The 24,200-nt window shown below is 38.6% G+C and overlaps 1 protein-coding gene across 3 annotated transcripts in view; it reads left to right on the forward strand.

Moving 5' to 3' along the window:
• The window catches only part of LOC136874206 (zinc finger protein ZFP2), a 179,776-nt gene that overhangs the window by 12,068 nt on the left and 143,508 nt on the right, over window positions 1–24,200 (forward strand). For all 3 annotated transcript variants that reach the window (XM_067147839.2, XM_067147841.2, XM_067147834.2), the window contains exon 3: window positions 21,458–21,528. Coding sequence is in view for 1 of the 3 variants with exons in the window: in XM_067147834.2 (XP_067003935.2) it covers window positions 21,458–21,528 (71 nt within the window). In the remaining 2 variants the exon portion in view is untranslated. The remainder of the gene's footprint in view (window positions 1–21,457; window positions 21,529–24,200) is intronic.

Consider the following 24,200-nt stretch of genomic DNA (forward strand, 5'->3'; position numbering starts at 1 on the left):
TAAAATGAGCAGTATCCAGTTCTTCAAAATAAGTTTCAGGCTATACTGCCACATAAGAACAGTCATGTGCTAATTATTATGACAGCATGTCGTGTCATTCATGGATTACTCGGTCCTAATAACAAATTTCAGATACTGAAGTTGGAGATACATCTAATGGACATGTTGCATTTAACACTAGTTAATTATTTCTGGCACAAAAGTTCACATCAAGAAGTGGGGTAATGGCACTATATATCAAATGCCCTTTAAATATCGAACGCCCTTAAAATATAGAAGATTTCACACATCTCGTTGCAAAATAGGGATATCGATAAGTTTACATAACATCTGAGATTTCTAAATTCACCCCTCCAAACTCAGCTTCATATCAATTGATAGGTGGAAGTCGATACCGTGTTGAGGAGCGTGGAGAAGTTTGGTGTTGGTGAGATTTTGATGAAATCGTTGTATTGTTACTAAGGTGCAGTGTCCCTGTGATGATCTGTTTTTGTCGGTAAAATAGTGTCTTCAGAAGGTATCCTTTAAATAATAGATTGTGTTTACATACATAAATGTTCATTAATTTCTTGTGCTGTGAGTTTTCACCCATCTTCATATTTACTTCTAAAATATAGTACTGTTCAATATTTGACTTGCATTTGATAATATCGAAAGTTCTTTTGATAATTGATATTCATTCAATACAAAAACTAATATTGAACACCACTGAAAATTATTTTAATTTGTAGTACTGTTTTCTTTAGTTGAAGTCCGCATTTTGGTGCTCTTGACTGCTGATCCTGAGAGGGCCTGAATTTTAACCCTTGTCTGGTATAGTTAATTTCTTTTGCGATATCTTGTGTCTGTTTGATGCCGCACGTTGTTCTAATCACTTTATTTAACAATCGTGTCTCTTTACAAGGGTCTCATCGTCGGCAAATGAAGTGATGGCTACAAGAGGGGATGTGTGCGGGGCAGTTGCCCCAACTCTTTACAAGGGTTCTCATCATCAGCAAATCAAGTAATGGTGACAAGGGGGGATGTGCGGGGGGCCCCCACTCTTTGAAAAACAATACACTTTTATGACATTTTGGCCATTTAAAACTAGAAAGCAAAAAATGATTGTTTAGCGTCCTCCTCTTGTATGTTTCAGAATAGTTGAATTTTATTCTGTAGGTTATGTAGAAATGGAGATTGATGAGGTGTAGTTTTGTCACCTTCATTTCTTGTTTGTAAATAACTGTCAGTTCATCTCAATTTTGTGTTTTGGAGAACTTGGGCCTTTTCATGATTTTTCTACTCCATTATTAAATGGTGCCTGAAACTTGAGTTCCTGGTGATAGCTCAGTTTTAGGAGTGTAGAAAATTGGATCAACAAGTATTAAGCCTCCAGGAAAGTTCCAGTAGGACAGGTGATTATCAGTTATTTTAGAAAGGACAATGCAGCCAATGTTGAAATTGCGGTTACTCAAATCTGAACAAACTTCTGCTTTGTTGATTGTGTTCACTTGTGAAGTGAGATATCCGAATGCCTGTAGTTGTGACATGTTTCTTGTCTCCTTGATTCACAGCCTTGGAACAACATGTTCTGAAACGCAGTTGCTCTGTGTGCCATTGGCAAGAATTGTTCCAACGCTATTGAATTCACCGCACCTACTTTTTATTTTCCCGAGGGCAGTGCTAATTAGGACGTGATTCTCTTTTACAGCATATACCATGCAATTTAATAGTGTTTTATTACAATTTTCTGAGTATTAGCATCAAAATATTCAATGGGATTAATCTGGAGGACAGCTTAACTTCAAACAAATGTATGCTTCATTTTCTTAAAATGGATAGATCTGTTCTTGTTATTGGACAGTCAGAGTTCATATCACGATTGTGATAAACCTATTTCTTGATTGTAGACTGTTTTTCTCAGCCCCTCAGTGGGAGAATTTGATTGTTGGATTATGTGGTACTGAATGTTCACAATGTCAGCAATTGTTAGTTCAAGTGAATTGCTTCTGAGTGTTTTACACCAACTTAATTTCTTTTAGGATCTACTTGCATTAGGTTGATCACCTGAGGAATCATGTCTTTGGCGGTTTTCTAAGTAGGGTGCTTCTGTGGACAGTGCTGCAAGAATATAAGCATAAACTTGGAAGCATGATGTATCATAATTACAATACCAATATGCTTGATAACTCTCTTAAAGCGATACTGGATGAATGACATTCGGAGAAGCTGCGAAGAAGTAAGAGATACTTCGATCCTAGAACTGAAGAGTGACTGCAAGGGAGATAACCATGCTGTGCATTGGGGGCTCTATTTTATTGTTTATTTTTCAGAAGTAACACAATGTATGGTAAAATTTTGGACTTGTGTATGAAAACTTATGTCCGAAGTTACATGTAAAATTGTGTAACAGTGAAACTCGATTTTTAAAATAAAAATTCAGTTTTTAACATATTGTTTGAAATTACGTTTTAAGATATGCATTTAATAATAATATTATTGATTTTTCATCCCACTAACTACATTTTTGATTTTCGGAGGCACAAGATGCTGGAATTTTGTCCCACAGTAGTTCTTTTACATGCCAGCAAATCTACCAACATGGGGCTTACATACTTGAGCACAATTAAATACCATGGCACCTCAATCGTCTGAGCCACTCTGTCCGGTGATGTTATTCTTTATACATACTCCCAACAATAGGGTTAGGAATAGGAGGAATTCAGGGGATTGTTTTCTCATGGTAATGAACAACTGGCCGTGTAGCTATCGGTGTACATTTGGGAAATGGTGGGTTCGAACCCACTGTCGACAGCCCTGAAGTGCAGGATTTCCATGGTTTCACATCTTCACACCAATGTTAGCCCTTATTTGCCATACGTTATGTTTAATTAATCTTCGTTAGTAATTCAACTAGCCACTGTTCTTTGACTGTTAATTACATTCAATTTTTTTCCTTTTTGTCTTCAAACTGAATGTTTTGTACATAGGCAATGACTATTTATTGTTTCATAGTTTTAACTGCATTTGTTGTTTCAGTTAAACTATTATAATTAGGATACATCTAAATGTAATTTAGAAATATTGTAGTGTAGTTATTTTATTAGTAACTATTATGCTTGCTTCATTATTACATAATCTTTACATTGTAGAGGAAAATCTCCCTAGGAATTTTGCTCTCACTAAATTTCTATTTTTTCAGTTAACTAGTTGTAATTAGGACACTTTTAAGTGAATATTGTAATTGAAGAATAGTTATTTTAATTAGATCGTATCTTGCTTGCTTTGGAAAGGCCAGAAATCTCATGACGTCAGAGATGTCTATAAACTAGTTTAGCTGGGTACATCCAACAGCAACGGTGTTGACTTCATTGTGTGTGCAAGCCTGCAAGATTGTGTTGCTGAAGTCCAGTGCTATTCACACTGTTACAGTCGACATTGCATTCTTCCAACCTTGTGCTGTCTGTACGTATATGCCACAATCTGCGCATATAGGTCATACCAAGTGTGGTTACAGCTGCCATGGTGGTAATACCTGTGGTATCTGAAATGATGATGGAACTCATATTTTGGATTTCACCAAAGCAAAAATCTTGGTTTCATTGGTAATACATTCTTCAAAACGTGCATCAATTACCTTATCACCTATACCGGTGTTGACTTTATTAACCAAATTGACCTTATCCTTGTTCGGCACCATGATCTCCGACTAGTAAAGGATGTGACTGTGTGGCACCTCAACATAAGCTAGTCATAGCGGATTTAAGGTACTCTAAGTTTCATGCAGGTGGAGGGATGAATGCCCCCTGAGAAGATCACGTGGTGGAAGCTTAATGACCAGAAGGAGACCCTAGCACCACAATATAAGCTAGTCATAGCGGATTTAAGAACCTCTAAGTTTCATGCAGGTGGAGGGATCAATGCCCTCTGAGAACATCAAGTGGTGGAAGCTTAAAGACGAGAAGGAGACCCTCCTGTTGACCTGCATGCGATTGACAACACGTCGACCACATTCTGCAGATCTTTCACTGTAACTGTCACAGCAAACTTGGCTACAACCAAACCTAGTTCGTACCGTATTGACAAGCAAATGTTCTTAAGGATGATTTCAGTCCAAGATTAACTGTATGAAAAGGCAAGGCCATACTGTACCCTGATGAGATAGGCCCTAGTTTCATGATTTGTTTTTTTTTTGAAAATAAATACATATATATATATATAGCAATATTAAATTGAATACAGTGTCAGTTTTGTGTGGACGGTAGGATTTCAACATAAGCTGGACATATCGCGACTGTCCGTCGCCACAGTAAGCTTGTCATTAGGGGGAGAAGGTTTCTTGGCCAGAAGCTAAGAGGATTAAATGTAGAGCTCACAACAACAGAATAATTACTACGAGGAAGTGAAAGAGTAGATATTTCGGACCAAGGGCGAGCAGATGTATCACCAATACCGAGAATGTGACGTACCAGTTTTTCCACTCCCGAGGCATTTGGTGTTGTCACGTTTCAAGGGAGAGATTTCAAACTAACCGAAGCGGTGTTGACCAATGAGAAAATTTATCATAGGCCCGCAGATAAACCAACATAAGAAAAACTCAGAGTGAACTCCAGTTAGCTTCTCCGATAACAATAATTAAATTATTCCAACCACATAATTGAATAGAGGGGATTTTTGTGATATCATTCCCATGTTGATTAATTGTAATCGTAATAAATTAAAGTAATGAATTCGTGGAAATGACCCACGGTATCTCGCCATTGGTCGAGATGAGCACGCCATCAGGGACGCCGAGTTAGCGCGCGAAAGGTGGAGGACAGAAATTAAGTGATATTTCCATGATCACCGAACGATATGAGTTCAGAATACGACACATGAATGTGTATCGCCGGTGTATTAAGTAGGATAAAGCAAGAGATCCAAATCCACCTGCATATGCCGATTTAGTAAAACAACCCCCCTCCCCAAGAGCTGACCGCGGATGACCCCGGCGGGAAACCATATCGTCCATAAAAGTTCAGTAGTGGAACCTCACATCACCCAGTCGTTTGAAGTCACCAGTTGTGACCGGTCGGATGAAGTAGTTGAGACTCTGACACGATGACGCTGTAAGTCAGTACCTCGGGACGTATTTGAAGTCAGTTAGAGCTGAAAGTACGTGAGTTATTAGGAGAATGAATACGAACAGTGAAATTATCCATAGTACCGAGTGTAAATAATCAGTACAACTGTATGTTGAATTTAATAAATGTCATGTGATTGAATAATAAATAATTAACGGAACGCCGATAGGACCTTTGGAAGGCAGTGTGCGGAGCCTGAAGTAAACACCTCAAGATAGACGGTGAATAACTATCCGAGCAGGGAATTATAGGAGCTAGGTGATTATCAAGACGGCTCAGAAATAAACCAGGAAGTGCCGGTTGAAGACGCGATACGCGCCGGTTCAAATGAACGACATTTCGTCGTAATGTGTCACGACATGTGTTTCGGGCGTATATGAAGATTATATTGTGCGAGTGTCAGGGGTCTAGGAGCACCTATAAGTGGTTTTTTTTATTATTAGTATTCTTGTGTAAAATAGTGTAATAAGGTATTAATCATGGGTAGTCACCCAGAAGTGTTTTATTGTGTTAAATTTGTATTGTGCGACATGATGGACGAGTAGATCACCATGGGGCCGTAAGGCCTATATCTCATCCGCTACGAGACAATGGAATTCTACATAGGAATGAGTACACAATTTTGATATTTGGGGGATGTTATCGCGACTAAACGGGGTTCAGTGTAAATTAATTATGGTTACTTAACATGGTCCGCTTCCCGAGTCCATGATTTTATTTTTTTGTTAGACGGACGAACTAATTTATATTAACGTAATAATGGGTTAGATTAATTAATTTGAGTATTTGTTTGTTGTATATAATGTAAATATGGGATATATTTCTTTCAATTAATGCATGTTGTTCGAAATTCTTTGACTTAAGTTCATTTCAAGTGTTAAATTCTTTTTTTGTGCTAACCCATTTATTTGATTTCATTCACTGCGGTGATCATTTGTATGTTAGTTAGGAATATTTTCTATTAGACAGCCAGATTATGAAAGAGCCAGAGTATGTAAAATTTGTGTTGCGTACGGAAGGTCATTAAAATACTGATAATAATCATGTTTGTGAGTTGACAAAGGAAGTAAATTAATAATAATTATAATAATAATAATATTTATGTGTTTGCAAGTTAAAGTATAATAATAATGACAGTGCTTCGTGAGTTAGCTAGTGCATATAATCATGAATGTGGAGATAGCATGTAGCGTTAAAAACTTTCATTCGCGTAATCAGTTTGATTTTACGTAAATTTTTGATTTTTCGTTTTTTGGACTTTATTTTAACCATTAAAAATTTGTTTAAAAGCGATAAAAGCACGTGAATTAGAATGGTCACGATATGTTAAAAGCCCAGAATGATTTGAGCCCATATTTAGAGTTGGAAGTCATGAGGGACGAATATCCGGCCGTATTGTTTGTAATGATTAAATAGATGAATCTCAAGGCCTAAGATGATATAAAATACAGATGCCGGTGTTATTAGTGGTAGAATCCACGCACTGAGGATTAATTTATGAATTAAATGTTTGAAGAGTTCCGAACTTCAAATTGGAAGGAATAGTTTAGCAATCGCCGGCATTGGAGGTATTTGCCGAGCCGCGATGTGCCATAGGTTGTGAGATGTGTCTTGGGAGGACGTGTGTCCCCATATAAAATTAAATTAACGGCAGTACGAAACTGAAGGTACGGTCCCGAATACCGTGTTGTCCCGACCGATATAAAGCGGATCTTAGTGGTTCATAACGGGATTTAACATATGTGACTAAATTCTAAAGAGTGGAAATAAAAAAAAATCATCTTTCCATTTTTAATAATAATAACAATAATCATACTCCAAGTGAATCTTGTCTTAAATCCAGTGCTTAGTGCGAAGATAAATCGGAATCGTAAAAGGGGTTATGCGTTAAACATATTAAGAGTGAACTACCGTGTAACAGGCGAAATTAATTTTTTTTAAAATTAATAATAATAAATATAAAAAATACTTTTTTTGAAGAATTTACTTTTTTATATTTTGGACATAATAATGATGTTGGGAGTAGAAATGAAAGATTTGAAATTTTTAACTAATAATAATAATAATAAATAAAATATTTGAAGAAGGAGAAGAAGAATAACCAATGAAGCTACTTTTTTGAATTTTATTTTTTTGATGAAAATAATAAGAGCGAGAAGTTGAAGTATTATAGCAAGGATGATTACGGGTTACGATAATCACGATTTCCACTATTAATAATAATGTTAATAATAATAATAATAATAATAATAATAAAAAAATATTTATGAGGAAGCTGATCATTATATTGTGCGGATAAATTAGGAGGAAGAACGACCCTTCGTTTGAAACGTCGGCAAGGGTTGGCATATAATCATCCCGGATGACAAATGATAATAATCAAATACAGGATTATAATTGAAATTAATGATAATAATAAAATTAATTGATGGTAGTCAGAGAATATGATAATGATCAGATAAAGAATGGTAATGATATTATTTAATAATCATAGGAGGATATGATAGGGACAGTCGTCCTGTGTCGAACTGCTCCGAACCAGATGTTGGGTTTTCACGGGGAGATTGTTAGCGGTAGATACGTAAATAACCCACGGACGGCACAGGTCTTCAGGGTCAGAGCATAGTAATGAACCTTTCCGTACGTCTTGTCGTATTGACAAGTGTAAATATTGAAATAGGCTTTGAGTTAATGAACTCTACCTGGTGTGTTTGTGAATCTGGAAATAATAGGCTAGAGTTTGTCCGTATTATAAATTCCCGTTTTTTCGAGGCGATAACATTTTCCACGGTGGGTGTCCGGCTCACCAGAATGTACATACCGGAAGTGTCTCATGTCCAAACGGAACGAGGAGACGACAGTAAAAGGTTACTGTCGTGCCTTCGTCTCCGAAAGAAGATCTCCAGCGGTGAAACGTCCAGTCATACGGATGTGAATTCGATCCCCAGTAACCAATTGGGGCGAATTCACCAGATGTTTTACACTACCAGAGTAGTGAGGTAAAATCCAAGTATTATGTCATTTATTTTTCAGGATTAAAGTGTCCCAATGTAAAATTGTCATCATGTGTAGTATGCAAAATAAGTGAATAAATTGCTCCTCATTGCAATTTCAATAAGAAACAGTTTCCATATCTTTTCATTGTAGTTAGCCCAGTATGCCCATGGAATTTAAGTTATCACTTCCCAGTCCTATTGTGGAGTCAAAAATTTGTATCGATGAATGAGTCGTCCCCCGTAACCTTAAATGTTCATCCCTGTGTTCATTTGATGCGCCGATATATATTTTTTTGATTTTCTTTATATAATTTTTTTATCGTTTTCGAACTGATCACCCCTGAGATAAATGCTAGTCTGGGACTCAGGAGGTGAGCGGGTGCATAATGGGGCTCAACGTAAAAGGGCCTATTGCATCATGTTTGAGCAACGGGTGACTTTATTTTTTTTACGCAAAAAAAAACATCTGAACTTATTGTTGTATTAGCGACGATATCATTAGCGACCAGCTCAGTGCCCGATTGCATTATAGATAGGCCCAGTTGTTTAACTTCAAAGTAAAACCAATCGGGATATTTAATTAAATTTTGACCGCATCACGGTTAAGTTAAATAGTTGTTTTAGATGTGTCAAGTAGTAATTCATGTTAAAGTAAGGTTAGTTTCGAACGGGGCTAGACTTGATAATTATACAAGAGTAGTTTATTGCTATAAAGGCTCATTAAATTATTAATTCCCTATTCTATGAAATTAAAATTTTATTGTGATTTAGTGAGACTCCACATAAATGTAACTATCCATGGGCAGGAATTTTATATAGGCAAAATTTATTAGGAATACTGTATTTGGTAAAAATGTGACTGAGAACCAGATTCAAGTATTAATAAAAAGATAATGGAACTGTGTAAGTTAAATGTAAATTATTTCAAGACAGGTGACTTCAAGTTTATAATCGTTGTATTATCGATTGTTGTTGTTGTTGTCATAGTCTGGAGTGACTGATGATATATAATTCAGGCATAATAAGCACGTGATGGCAATTAATATACAAATTTGAATTACGTTATATAAATTATTCGCTATGTGAAAGTGAAAAATATTGTTTTGGTTTTGAATTTGGAAAGTTTACATTTTAGAAAATAGTGACGAGGATATAACCGTATGATAGGGCCTAGACCCACAATTGTCGTAATCGTGTGCGATAGGATGAGAGGCTGATCGGCCCTCTTTTCTCATTTTATATAATGTCAGACGAAGGTTGGGAGCGTCTCCAAGGTGAACAGTTAGGACAGGGAGAGGTGAAAGCTCTCACTTTGGAAGACTTGATGCGAGTTTTGGCTATAACTACGGAACAAATGCAGGCCGCTAGTGTTTCTACTAAACAGGAACTGACATCTATAATTCAGGCCGCGAGTGTTTCACTAGAGCGTAAAATTGAGACTAATAGACAGGAACTGACGGAACAAATACATGCCGCTAATAGTTCGTTAGAAATTAAAGTGGACAAGGTGCAGGCCGCTAGCGTTTCTTTGGAAAATAAAGTCGATATGGTACAGGCCGCTTCTGAAATTAATAAAATGAAACTCACAGAACAAATAGCTGAGGTTCATGCCGCCAGTATATCACTAGGACAGGAATTACGGGACCGAATGACCCAAGTCCAAGAGGCATGTCATTTCGCTAAGGACGAATTGAAAGGGCATATCGACTCTTGTATTATTAGTGTCAATGAAAATGTTGACCGATTCAGGGATGAGGCGTTACTAGAACGTAATGAAATTAAGGAGAAATTAAAGGCCAGTATTCAGGGGATTTCAGCTCAGAGGTTGGTCGACCGCGAAGATTTAAAGGCGCACATCGAAGAGGTGAGGGGTGAATGTCGCAAGGAAAACGATATCATCCGAAGCCACGTGGAAAGTAGAGGTGCACATACTGCAAGTACTTTGGACAGGCACGAGAAGGGAATCGATGAGTTACGAGGTGAAACTGTTCGTACCCTAGTACTAGTAGCCGGTCTCAGAAATGAAATTCAGGATATAAAGACGAATTCGGAAGATCGTAGCCGTAGACTCACACAGTGTGAGGAGGCAAATATAGCATTGTTCAGAAAGACTGATGGGTTAGCGGAACAAAGCCAGACGATCGCTGATACAGAGGTCAGAATGGTGGAACAATTTAAGGTCCACACGGGGCATCAGTGTCCAAGCAAATGTCCGACAGTAATACCGAAAGGCTGGAAGAAATTAGAAAGGATCTGGAACAGGTCAAGGCCAGGTTAGAACAGCCAGGGTCAGTTCAGGACTTCCATCTCCAGTACCGAGAGTTCGAGACCCCAGACAATCAGGGCTTTCATGAAAAGGAAGGCATGTCACAAGCCGATACGACCGGACTTAAGTTTGAAGTAGGAGACGGATCGTCATCATCATCAAATGCCCTTCCGACATCTGTGGTCCACGTCATCAAAATGTCAGACGACAAACCACCTAGATACGACGCTCGAGGACATATAACCCCTAAAGGCTTCATCCGCGAGATCACTAACTATATTAGTGAAAATAAAATTCCGGCGGAGCGGCAATTTCGAACTGTAGAGAAGTTTTTGGACGGAGCACCTGCAATGTGGTTCAGGGCCTTCTTATATACATTCGAGGATTTCATGGGATTCCGACAGGCGTTTTTGCAAAAATTCTGGAGTATCCAAGAACAGCAAGATCTTAGGTTGGAGTTGTATTCTAGACGTTATTCAACATCGTCCCCAACTAAATATTCAGAGTATTTCGTATCCCAATTTCATAAGATGCGGGAATTAGACAATCCGGTCAGTGAAACAGAACTCATTAGCGCTATCGGGAAGCAGTTGCCATTTGAGGTCCAGCGGATGATGATTGCGTCGAATATTCAGACGGCAATACAAGCGGAAGCTCTGTTACGTCAATTAGATCAGACCACGTATCACTCTAACCAGAGACAACCCAGGCCTAGAGAGCAACAGATAAATAACGTCGAGAGGCAGACGGAAACTAGAACCATCAGTACTAGAAATCAAGGAACGAGTACCGATCCAGAACCCAAGAGGATGTATGATCCAGGATGGAGACCCCGACAATGGAATCACCGAGGAGGATTTGCGGGAAGCAACCGGCAAATGAATCATGTTAAATTCCATGACGAAAGGGGATACCGTGGATATCGGAATGGAAGGAGCGAAACTCAGCCGTACCACCGAAGAAATCAGAATAACCGAAGGCCTTACACGGAGGAATACCGTAGAAATGGGGAGGATCGACACCCAGAAACCCAGCAGTACCTCGATGAGCTGAAGAAGAGGAAATGGAAGGAGGCAATCCAAAATCATGATCGAAAAGATGACAAGCCGTGTAGTGTTTGGGACCGAGACGATTGGAAACCATACATAGAGGCGACGATACAAACTATGGAGGAGCTACATCAGGAGACCAAGCAATATTTAGAAGACAAATCGAATAAGGAGGCAAATGGTGGTCGCAACGGGGAAAGGAACGCGCCTTTGTCACATTGTCAATATAGTAGCCAGCTAAATCCAAACGCCCCTAGATTCGAGGACGAACGACAACTCGGTGCTAGGAGGAAAACGACAGAGTTTGAATAAGGCAGAGGACGACCAAGAAGAAGATGAGGACGAAGGAGAGGATGATGAAGAAGAAGACGGAAGAGAAGAAGAAGTCCAGCTGATCCATAGGCAAATAGAAGCAAGACCATGCCCAGAATGCGGAGAGCTCGACAGTGATGTCCAAGAATTTGTTAACAGGATCCACCTGATTCAACGAGAGAATGAAGAATTGAGACTCAATAACCAGAATCTGCGGGACGACATCAGTCACCATCGAAAAGGAACGAAAGCAGTAATCAAATCATGATGAAAGTATGATGCGGATATATATATATATAAAAAATCTCATGATTATCACAAGATTTTTTTTACCGAGCAACAGGAAAATGTACCCTGATGAGATAGGCCCTAGTTTCATGATTTGGTTTTTTTGAAAATAAATACACACATATATATAGCAATATTAAATTGAATACAGTGTCAGTTTTGTGTGGACGGTAGGATTTCAACATAAGCTGGACATATCGCGACTGTCCGTCGCCACAGTAAGCTTGTCATTAGGGGGAGAAGGTTTCTTGGCCAGAAGCTAAGAGGATTAAATGTAGAGCTCACAACAACAGAATAATTACTACGAGGAAGTGAAAGAGTAGATATTTCGGACCAAGGGCGAGCAGATGTATCACCAATACAGAATGTGACGTACCAGTTTTTCCACTCCCGAGGCATTTGGTGTTGTCACGTTTCAAGGGAGAGATTTCAAACTAACCGAAGCGGTGTTGACCAATGAGAAAATTTATCATAGGCCCGCAGATAAACCAACATAAGAAAAACTCAGAGTGAACTCCAGTTAGCTTCTCCGATAACAATAATTAAATTATTCCAACCACATAATTGAATAGAGGGGATTTTTGTGATATCATTCCCATGTTGATTAATTGTAATCGTAATAAATTAAAGTAATGAATTCGTGGAAATGACCCACGGTATCTCGCCATTGGTCGAGATGAGCACGCCATCAGGGACGCCGAGTTAGCGCGCGAAAGGTGGAGGACAGAAATTAAGTGATATTTCCATGATCACCGAACGATATGAGTTCAGAATACGACACATGAATGTGTATCGCCGGTGTATTAAGTAGGATAAAGCAAGGGATCCAAATCCACCTGCATATGCCGATTTAGTAAAACAACCCCCCTCCCCAGGAGCTGACCGCGGATGACCCCGGCGGGAAACCATATCGTCCATAAAAGTTCAGTAGTGGAACCTCACATCACCCAGTCGTTTGAAGTCACCAGTTGTGACCAGTCGGATGAAGTAGTTGAGACTCTGACACGATGACGCTGTAAGTCAGTACCTCGGGACGTATTTGAAGTCAGTTAGAGCTGAAAGTACGTGAGTTATTAGGAGAATGAATACGAACAGTGAAATTATCCATAGTACCGAGTGTAAATAATCAGTACAACTGCATGTTGAATTTAATAAATGTCATGTGATTGAATAATAAATTATTAACGGAACGCCGATAGTACCTTTGGAAGGCAGTGTGCGGAGCCTGAAGTAAACACCTCAAGATAGACGGTGAATAACTATCCGAGCAGGGAATTATAGGAGCTAGGCGATTATCAAGACGGCTTAGAAATAAACCAGGAAGTGCCGGTTGAAGACGCGATACGCGCCGGTTCAAATGAACGACATTTCGTCGTAATGTGTCACGACGTGTGTTTCGGGCGTATATGAAGATTATATTGTGCGAGTGTCAGGGGTCTAGGAGCACCTATAAGTGTTTTTTTTGTTATTAGTATTCTTGTGTAAAATAGTGTAATAAGGTATTAATCATGGGTAGTCACCCAGAAGTGTTTTATTGTGTTAAATTTGTATTGTGCGACATGATGGACGAGTAGATCACCATGGGGACGTAAGGCCTATATCTCATCCGCTACGAGACAATGGAATTCTACATAGGAATGAGTACACAATTTTGATATTTGGGGGATGTTATCGCGACTAAACGGGGTTCAGTGTAAATTAATTATGGTTACTTAACATGGTCCGCTTCCCGAGTCCATGATTTTATTTTTTTGTTAGACGGACGAACTAATTTATATTAACGTAATAATGGGTTAGATTAATTAATTTGAGTATTTGTTTGTTGTATATAATGTAAATATGGGATATATTTCTTTCAATTAATGCATGTTCGAAATTCTTTGACTTAAGTTCATTTCAAGTGTTAAATTCTTTTTTTTGTGCTAACCCATTTATTTGATTTCATTCACTGCGGTGATCATTTGTATGTTAGTTAGGAATATTTTCTATTAGACAGCCAGATTATGAAAGAGCCAGAGTATGTAAAATTTGTGTTGTGTACGGAAGGTCATTAAAATACTAATAATAATCATGTTTGTGAGTTGACAAAGGAAAGTAAATTAATAATAATAATAATATTTATGTGTTTGCAAGTTAAAGTATAATAATAATGACAGTGCTTCGTGAGTTAGCTAGTGCATATAATCATCAATGTGGAGATGACATGTAGCGTTAAAAACTTTCATTCGCGTAATCAGTTTGATTTTACGTAAATTTTTGATTTTACGTTTTTTGGACTTTATTTTAACCATTAAAAATTTGTTTAAAAGCGATAAAAGCACGTGAATTAGAATGGTCACGATATGTTAAAAGCCCAGACTGATTTGAGCCCATATTTAGAGTTGGAAGTTATGAGGGACGAATATCCGGCGTGAAATAAATTGAGCCGTATTGTTTGTAATGATTAAATAGATGAATCTCAAGGCCTAAGATGATATAAAATACAGATGCCGGTGTTATTAGTGGTAGAATCCACGCACCGAGGATTAATTTATGAATTAAATGTTTGAAGAGTTCCGAACTTCAAATTGGAAGGAATAGTTTAGCAATCGCCGGCATTGGAGGTATTTGCCGAGCCGCGATGTGCCATAGGTTGTGAGATGTGTCTTGGGAGGACGTGTGTCCCCATATAAAATTAAATTAACGGCAGTACGAAACTGAAGGTACGGTCCCGAATACCGTGTTGTCCCGACCGATATAAAGCGGATCTTAGTGGTTCATAACGGGATTTAACATATGTGACTAAATTCTAAAGAGTGGAAATAAAAAAAAATCATCTTTCCATTTTTAATAATAATAATAACAATAATCATACTCCAAGTGAATCTTGTCTTAAATCCAGTGCTTAGTGCAAAGATAAATCGGAATCGTAAAAGGGGTTATGCGTTAAACATATTAAGAGTGAACTACCGTGTAACAGGCGAAATTAATTTTTTTAAAAATTAATAATAATAATAAATATAAAAAATACTTTTTTTGAAGAATTTACTTTTTTTATATTTTGGACATAATAATGATGTTGGGAGTAGAAATGAAAGATTTGAAATTTTTAACTAATAATAATAATAATAAATAAAATATTTGAAGAAGGAGAAGAAGAATAACCAATGAAGCTACTTTTTTTGAATTTTATTTTTTGATGAAAATAATAAGAGCGAGAAGTTGAAGTATTATAGCAAGGATGATTACGGGTTACGATAATCACGATTTCCACTATTAATAATAATGTTAATAATAATTATAATAATAAAAATATTTATGAGGAAGCTGGTCATTATATTGTGCGGATAAATTAGGAGGAAGAACGACCCTTCGTTTGAAACGTCGGCAAGGGTTGGCATATAATCATCCCGGGTGACAAATGATAATAATCAAATACAGGATTATAATTGAAATTAATGATGATAATAAAATTAATTGATGGTAGTCAGAGAATATGATAATGATCAGATAAAGAATGGTAATGATATTATTTAATAATCATAGGAGGATATGATAGGGGCAGTCGTCCTGTGTCGAACTGCTCCGAACCAGATGTTTGGTTTTCACGGGTAGATTGTTAGCGGTAGATACGTAAATAACCCACGGACGGCACAGGTCTTCAGGGTCAGAGCATAGTAATGCACCTTTCCGTACGTCTTGTCGTATTGACAAGTGTAAATATTGAAATAGGCTTTGAGTTAATGAACTCTACCTGGTGTGTTTGTGAATCTGGAAATAATAGGCTAGAGTTTGTCCGTCTTATAAATTCCCGTTTTTTCGAGGCGATAACATTTTCCACGGTGGGTGTCCGGCTAACCAGAATGTACATACCGGAAGTGTCTCATGTCCAAACGGAACGAGGAGACGACAGTAAAAGGTTACTGTCGTGCCTTCGCCTCCGAAAGAAGATCTCCAGCGGTGAAACGTCCAATCATACGGATGTGAATTCGATCCCCAGTAACCAATTGGGGCGAATTCACCAGATGTTTTACACTACCAGAGTAGTGAGGTAAAATCCAAGTATTATGTCATTTATTTTTCAGGATGAAAGTGTCCCAATGTAAAATTGTCATCATGTGTAGTATGCAAAATAAGTGAATAAATTGCTCCTCATTGCAATTTCAATAGGAAACAGTTTCCATATCTTTTCATTGTAGTTAGTCCAGTATGCCCATGGAATTTAAGTTATCACTTCCCAGTCCTATTGTGGAGTCAAAAATTTGTATCGATGAATGAGTCGTCCCCCGTAACCTTAAATGTTCATCCCTGTGTTCATTTGATGCGCCGATATATATTTTTTCCATTTTCTTTATATAAATTTTTTTATCGTTTTCGAACTGATCACCCCTGAGATAAATGCTAGTCTGGGACTCAGGAGGTGAGCGGGTGCAATACATAACCTAGGTTTAAAAAAAACTCGAGAAAACAGAGAAGGAATGGTCATTTCCAAACTTGTGGCTCAGAAAGCTGTTGCTGAAACAAGGCACACTCTTTGTTATGACCTGTATACAGGGTTTATCAGAAGTATAGCCACAAAAACTCAGAGATACTCTTTGTGTCATGATATGAACGATTGAGCAATCGGATTGGCCGAGAAAGTTTCATTTTGAGAAATTGAGTTGACTTTGTTACTTGCAGATTCAAACTGACGAACTTGCTGTATTTTCTGTGCCACAGAGGAAGCCGCTGCCTGTTGCTGTGCGTCAGAGGAGGGAGTTAAGTGGAAGTGGTGAGTGGGAGACATTGGTAATGCTCGGTTCAAATGCACAAGTTTCTTGTTCGTTTTGCATTGTAACTTCCCAGCTCCCGTAGGCAGTGCACAGTTTGTTGTCATATAGAAAGAGAAGATGTACTTGTGCCAAGAATACAGGCAGCTTTCTAGGTTGCTCGTGACACACCACACATCCTGAACAGAATCCAAATGTCACTACTACACCATTGAGAACTATTCATGAAAGTAGGAGGGGGAGGGTATTGTACTGTAATCAAACAATTGGGTGTATTATTTCCTTCATTCAGTATTTCATTCCATTTACAATGTCATGAGTGAAAGGATATTCAGTCATGGCATGGCAGCAGTACACATTCTAGATCTAGCATGTTAAATAATAAAGCACCTTAGTGCGACATGGGCCGAGTGGCTCGGGCGGTCGGGGCACTGGCCTTCTGAACCCAACTTGGCAGGTTCGATCCTGGCTCAGTCTGGTGATATTTGAAGGTGCTCGTATACGTCAGCCTCGTGTCAGTAGATTTACTGGTACGTACAAGGACCCCTGCGAGATTAAATTCCGGCACCTTGGCATCTTCAAAACCTGTAAAAGTAGTTAGTGGGACGTAAAGCCAATAAAATTATTATTTAACGTTACTGCGACCAACAAACGAGAGAAGAAATTATCTAGTGCCCTCCTTAACTGACAATTGTGTCTTCATTACAGTGTATTTTTGTACTGTATGTGCAGTTATGGCTGTTGAATAAATGAACTCTGGATATTGGCTGTAAGAGACAAGGACACTTGTGTGTGAGTCGAACGAGGAGACTTGTACTTACGTGCGGATCATTATCTCTGTCTCCATCATATACCACACCACATCTCACCACCCTTCTCTGACCTGAAGCTCTGGCATAGCAAATACGGCAAGTTCGTCAGTTTGAATTGTGCACACGGAAGTAACAATTAGAAACAAGTAAAAATTTTCTTTGCGCCATTGTCCTTAACGTAACAAAAACAACATCCCAAGCATTCACGCTCTCTCGTACTTGATGGGCCGCCTGTCGCACCCAGTGAGGATTGTTCAGACTCCAATAGTGCACGTCGTGGCGATTGACGTTCCCATTAATGTGGAAGCATGATTCGTCCAAGAACTAGATATACGAATATTGCATTGTTGTCCAGCCTGATTAATAGCCACCCACAGAACCCAATTCGAGCTTCGAAAGCTCTTGTTGACGCTCAAGATGGTATGGATGAAATTTATGTTCATGCAGTATTCGCCACACGGACGCCTGGCTGGTGTTCATCTGTCGTGCAATCGACCTTTTACTGACGTATAGATTATTACGACCTGCCTCCAGAACGGCCTCTTATGTTTCACCCAATGTAACAGGCCTATCGCAGACTGGTGGCTGGTTGGAAATCATGTCTGTTGTCCTTAAGCGTCTTTCAACACGGCGGAATGTCGTAGCAGCCGGGTGTCGCCTGTCAGAATACCGTTTCCTGGTTCAGAATTAGTGCCTCGTATGCATTTTATATTGCTTGCCCATAAATGAGGAGCATGTCAATGTTTTCCTCTGTGGAAAACATGCCGAATTATCGCAGGGATTACAGTACATTCAGGCCCTAACCAGCGGAGTATGCGCAGGGCACAAGTTGAATAACAGTGTCATTATACTGTTTGAATGTGGCAATAGTGGGCCTGTACTCAAACATCATACCGATGCAAAAATATTTGAACGATGGAGGATTCGAACCGCCGCTGGCATATTCCGTCGATTCGTTGGTGAACGCCACATCCACTACGCTACACTGCTGGAAGCATGTTGGTAATACGATGAGAGCAGAGAACATACACCATCTGGTTCAGTATTTAAGATATTAATTACTGCTTTATTACGTAGTTGTATGCATTGATTCCCCTCTGCGTTACACTCGATCACGAGGCACGACACATTAACATAGTTACATGGTAAAAGGACGTTGGTACATTAATTCACGGCGAACGAATGATATAACATTTTGCTAGGGTTCAGAATTGTGTGCAAAATGTGCTCGCTGGACATTAGTACCACACAGGGGAATAGCAACCCTATAACCATGTGCACGTTAGTTCGGCTGCAGCAGACGATAGAGGAAGGGGCTGCTGAATCACACTGTATATGAACACCACAGATTGTGTATACAGTGCTGTCAACATCTCCAAGAGCTTCTCAGTGAAGGTTGGTGCACAACAATGTACCGCTTTGTCCCTGTTGCTCTTTGTCTTCAGCATGGACTCTCTTCTGAGGATGATGTTCCACTTGCTGTTTGTGGTGTCATGTTGAAGATTGGAATAGGAGTTTTTCACAGTATGACCTTAAAATGAATAAAAAGAAGACAGGATAGCAGGACGCATCCTGTCTTATGACTCCTAGTTTATTCAGGTATCTAGAAGCTTGCCTGCAGCCTAATGGTGGAATAGGTTTTGAAGTACGAATTAGGATGAAGGCAGCGTGGATCGGATGGCGGGAAGTCACGGACATACTCTGTGACTGAAGGATGCCACTATATTGCATGGTAGTGCGTTCTGTTACTGTGTACGGTATTGATTGTCGACAGACTGACAGAGCTATGGAGCATCGCACGCCTACATCACGTAAAGTACCTGACACAGATGGCAGTTTCACCCATTTCCGAATAAACTACAATAAAAAGACATCGACAATAAGATGTATGTCTGTTCAGTCCTCAGTCTGAAGGCTGGTTGGATCATCAACAGCACCACCATTCACTGTCATTGATGGCCTAGGCATAACTGAAAAGGCATACTGGGGAAAAGAGTAGTCTGGTAGTTTCCCGTTGCTTTCTCACTGATCCAGAAGTTGCTATTACATATCAGTCTGCCAAGCCCACTGAAATGCATGGAACAACCAACGCTATGAGCAACATTTTCACACCATTTATAGTAGAGACTGGCTGCATAAGTAATGGCACTGCTAGCGTTGCTCATACCTTAGTCAGATTATTGAAGGTAACAAAATGTTTCTAGCACATACCAGAAGACATAATGCACTGTGAACACTAGGTCTCACCAGCAAAGCCATGACAATACGATACACAATTTTAAAATTAGAAATGCTGCTGTGTTTGATAAGATTTCTGGGGATATACTGAAGTCAGTATACATATCTGTAGTGCTTAGATGATTACTGTTCGTATGAAGGAGCTTTTCTAAACAAATGAAGAGTTGTATAAATAAACGGTGGTAAACATAAAGTCAATAATTACAGGTTAGTCATGCAAGCCTTTGGGTAGCATTCCTAATACATGTTTGCAAAATTACTAATTGGTTCGACAGAATAGAATTAATTAGAGTAGATGAAACTTATTTAATCTTGTAATGATTGTGTGAGGTTATTTAACTTAGAGGTTGTAAAGGAGAGGGCATTTATACCCTCAGCAAGGCGACATTTAGAGTATGGGACCATCACCAGGATTACTTGATTAGAGAACTGGAAGCAGCTCCATTTCTTGTGGGTGATTTCTGACTGCAGAGTTGTGTTACGGGGATGTTGCATAATTTGGGCTGGGATGACTTGGAGAAGGGAAACAAGCTGCACCACTAAGTGGTATATTGTGAGTTGTCATTGGAGAGATCGCTTGTAATGTCGTTAGTAGATGAATACATTTAAGTCAGTGTTTTTAAAAGTAGGAAAAATAACAACTTGAATATAATTTGAAATTATTTTTCTGCATAAACAATGGATAAATATTCTATGTGACAGTTCTAATTGCTGATCGGTGTTTTTTATGGATTTAATGGTTGATTGATTTATTTCTTATTTTTTTATTTATTTATTTTTGCGTGTTGGTGTTAATGTGATGTACAGTGAGGGATGTTGTTACGATTTAAGCATTGTCCACTCGTGAATGTGGTAGGAATAATGTGGGATTATTTGATATTACAGTGAGGTATTTTGGGAAAGAACGTGTATAGGAACATGGAAAGGAACAAAGAAGCAACAAGTCAAGTCATGTATAGAAAGATATAACTGAGGACTTCGAATATAAAAGGATAAAGAATATGTAGTCATTGTACATGTAGGGATCAACAGAAGGAGGAAAAGAAGCAAGGAATGGTATTGGGTAAAGATTTGGACACAGTCTTTGTCCTATCATATTTCTCTGTTTCTATTTCTACCTCGTCTAGTGCTAATCTATTCTGTGTTTCTTTTCATGTCCTTATCTCTCTTATAACTTGTCTGTTCCTTTCTATTCTTATATTTTTACAATGGGAGATAAATTACTTATACTCCTATTGTGCCAATATGAGAGCCTCCCTGGCTCAGGCAGCAGCGCGTCGGCCTCTCACCGCTGAGTTCCGTGGTTCAGATCCCGGTCACTCCATGTGAGATTTGTGTTGGACAAAGCGGAGGCGGGCAGGTTTTTCTCCGGGTACTCCGGTTTTCCCTGTCATCTTTCATTCCAGCAACACTCTCCATTATCATTTCATCTGTCAGTCATTAATCATTGCGCCAGAGGAGTGCGACAAGCTTCAGCAGCCAGCACAATTCTTATGTGGCTTCATTCATTCCATCTCTGACCCGTTCATTGATTAGAAAACAGGTTGTAGGTTTTTGTGCAAATATGAAAATTATTTTCTCAGCTTTTTCTTGTTTATATTTTTTCCTCACTTCATTATTCTACTTTTCTTATTTCTTACTTACAGCCTTCTGAAGAAACAAAGGAGGAAATGTTCACTGTGGATCAGCTCCTGCCGTACATCAAAGAAGAAACAAAGTACGTACACCATAAATCCTATACAAAAAGGAATATGTGCTACCTATTCACTGTTGTGTTCCCGTTGTGGATATTTTATCTCCGAAAGCTGGCCATGTTCATCAGTTTAATCCTTTCTTTACAAGGTTTCTTTTACACTCTAATATATTAAAATTTGATTGGTTCAAATTGTCTAAAATATTCGGGAAATTTAATATAATATTAATGTTTTTTGGTGAAGTCTTATTCAGTGTATATCTTGCAAAAGAATAAGAGATATATCTAGATATTTCTGAAGTGTATTTGTTTATAAAACATTTAAGCAATAATGAAAAATGTATTCTTTCACTGTAGCTGCATCATTTGTTCATCATATTTTTATCATCTGAAATGTCATCTGCAACTATTACTTCGAATATTCTCAGAAATTTTGTACGTTTGTACCTACAGTGACACACAGAGGAAGCCATGTTTATAGATTATAACTAAATCTACCAATTCAAAATTGTTATATTTTTATGTACATTGAAAACAATAAAATTATTTCAAGTTACATAATTTAGCTCCATTAATCAGTATATTGATGGCACCATTCAGTAGTACGATGTTGTTTGAGTCATCAGTTCATAGACTAACATTTTCATTTCTACATAACGGCTGCATCCTACATCTGCCCTAATCTGCTTGTTGGAACCTTTCCCACCGTCCCCCATGACTCATGGGACCATGTGACAACAAACCACCCTTTCAGGTCACGAACACATGGGACCATGCTCCACGGAAGTCGATAGTCAAGGGATCTTTTTGGTCTGTGTCGATTTCTGCTCATTGGGATTGTATCCTTAATCCACTCACATGAGAGGTTATCGGCCATACGACTCAGCTAGATCAAAGCTACTCTCCCGTTCCTGAGGTCTGAACACGGACTCCTAAGGGCCGAAGACCGTTCGCGGCATATAGAGGCTATCAAACATAAACTATCTTAAAGGCCTACAATGAACGGAAGAGGATTCTGGATGCATGTTTTTCGGTATAGATAGGCACGAAATCGTTTAGAAGAATTTACTATTCACTCGGTGAAATATACAAAATTTACATACACTCTTGATACTTATTACACAATTGATATAAGCAATCACTTATTTTAGCAGCGGAAAAATCCGGGCTGCCATTGACATCAGCTGTTACCTCCACATTCCACAGACAAAATCTATGTGGACGGCAACGTTAACTGGTACTTTCTCTAATCCAATAAATTTCCCCTTTTGACACAGACGTTAATATCCATATCCCTCTCTACCAAAACAGAGAATAACCGAGAGGTTGTTAATATGATCTCACTTTTTCACATACTATCACTTTGAATTGCCTGTGTCCTATATTGCTTACATAACTATTACATTAGTTTGGATGTATGCTACACAGATTGTTTTGTGTATTATCGCGATTGTTTTGTGCGTGCTATCACCCGGTTACCATAAACCACTGAGTACGACATACACAATAAAATGACCCTACCATATTCACAAAAACAAAACAAGCCATGTTTCCCCCAATGCGAGTATTCCATGGGACTGAATCCCGTATTACACATTAGACTCTATTTACACAAAAGAAAAATGTCCGCCTTTTTGAATGGTCGGCTAACTTAAGGTATCGATAAAGTAAATATTAAAACATGATTAATCCGAACATTCTGACAATATCAGAAATCCATCACAAAATCACGGAAAAGAAAATTAACTGGACTCAAGTCTTCCATATAAAATTAAACACAGACTTGAACAACGAGTTATCATTTGCAATCACTACCAGTGGACTTTCACGAAGTCTAGATTCAAATCGACATCGTTTACAAGTAAACAAAACACTTCCTGGAAAAGAAAAATATCAAACACATGTATCAATAAATACAATGGCTGTAGTTAATCCGTTGTAACCCGCTGTCTTAGCGAGCTGTTGATCCCTGCTGTGCTCACACGAGGTTTGAACCTGAGACTCTGGTCGTCTCCATCCAGGGCGCTGTAATGCAAAACCCTAACTAAGCTAATCATGTCTCGTACAGTAGTTACTCTCTACATTGTTTTACGGATCAAGGCTAATGGACAGTGTGTAGTATTTACATAATTTTTGTGTCTTCTTTTACACAGTAGAACGCAACATTCTATCAGAAACGTTTTCTTAACAAGGCGAGTTCTCTTTCTCTCTGGCCATAAATCAGGACCCCAGTCCGTTCCCCTCTCGCACCACGGCGAGACTAATTCACCACATTCACAGGCGGCCTTCCAGGAGTCAATAGCATCATTCAATTTAGCTAATGCAGGGTCACCTGCTCAAATTAGCTCATTACGATCCGTATGACCAATAATTATTTATTTATTTCTATTACTCAGCCAGATTATATCAAAAACTCCCTCATTATACTAGCAATTGGGATTTACCCATACATTTCCAATCGTATCGTCATTCACACTTCCAATGGCCTCTCCTCGAAGGACAACGTCTCCTAAATTCACCCGTGTGGGTATAGATTGTGTACCTGGCATAACATTAACTTGCCATTTAAATAGATCGGCATGAAATCATCGATCAAAATATGAAAGAAAATAATAATAATAATAATAATAATAATCCTCTAACCTGTTGCTTGAAATGTATCGGTATCAAAACACTGATCAAGTTACATTAAGAAA

Source organism: Anabrus simplex, chromosome 5, assembly GCF_040414725.1.
Source record: "Anabrus simplex isolate iqAnaSimp1 chromosome 5, ASM4041472v1, whole genome shotgun sequence".
Taxonomy (NCBI): Eukaryota; Metazoa; Arthropoda; class Insecta; order Orthoptera; family Tettigoniidae; genus Anabrus; species Anabrus simplex.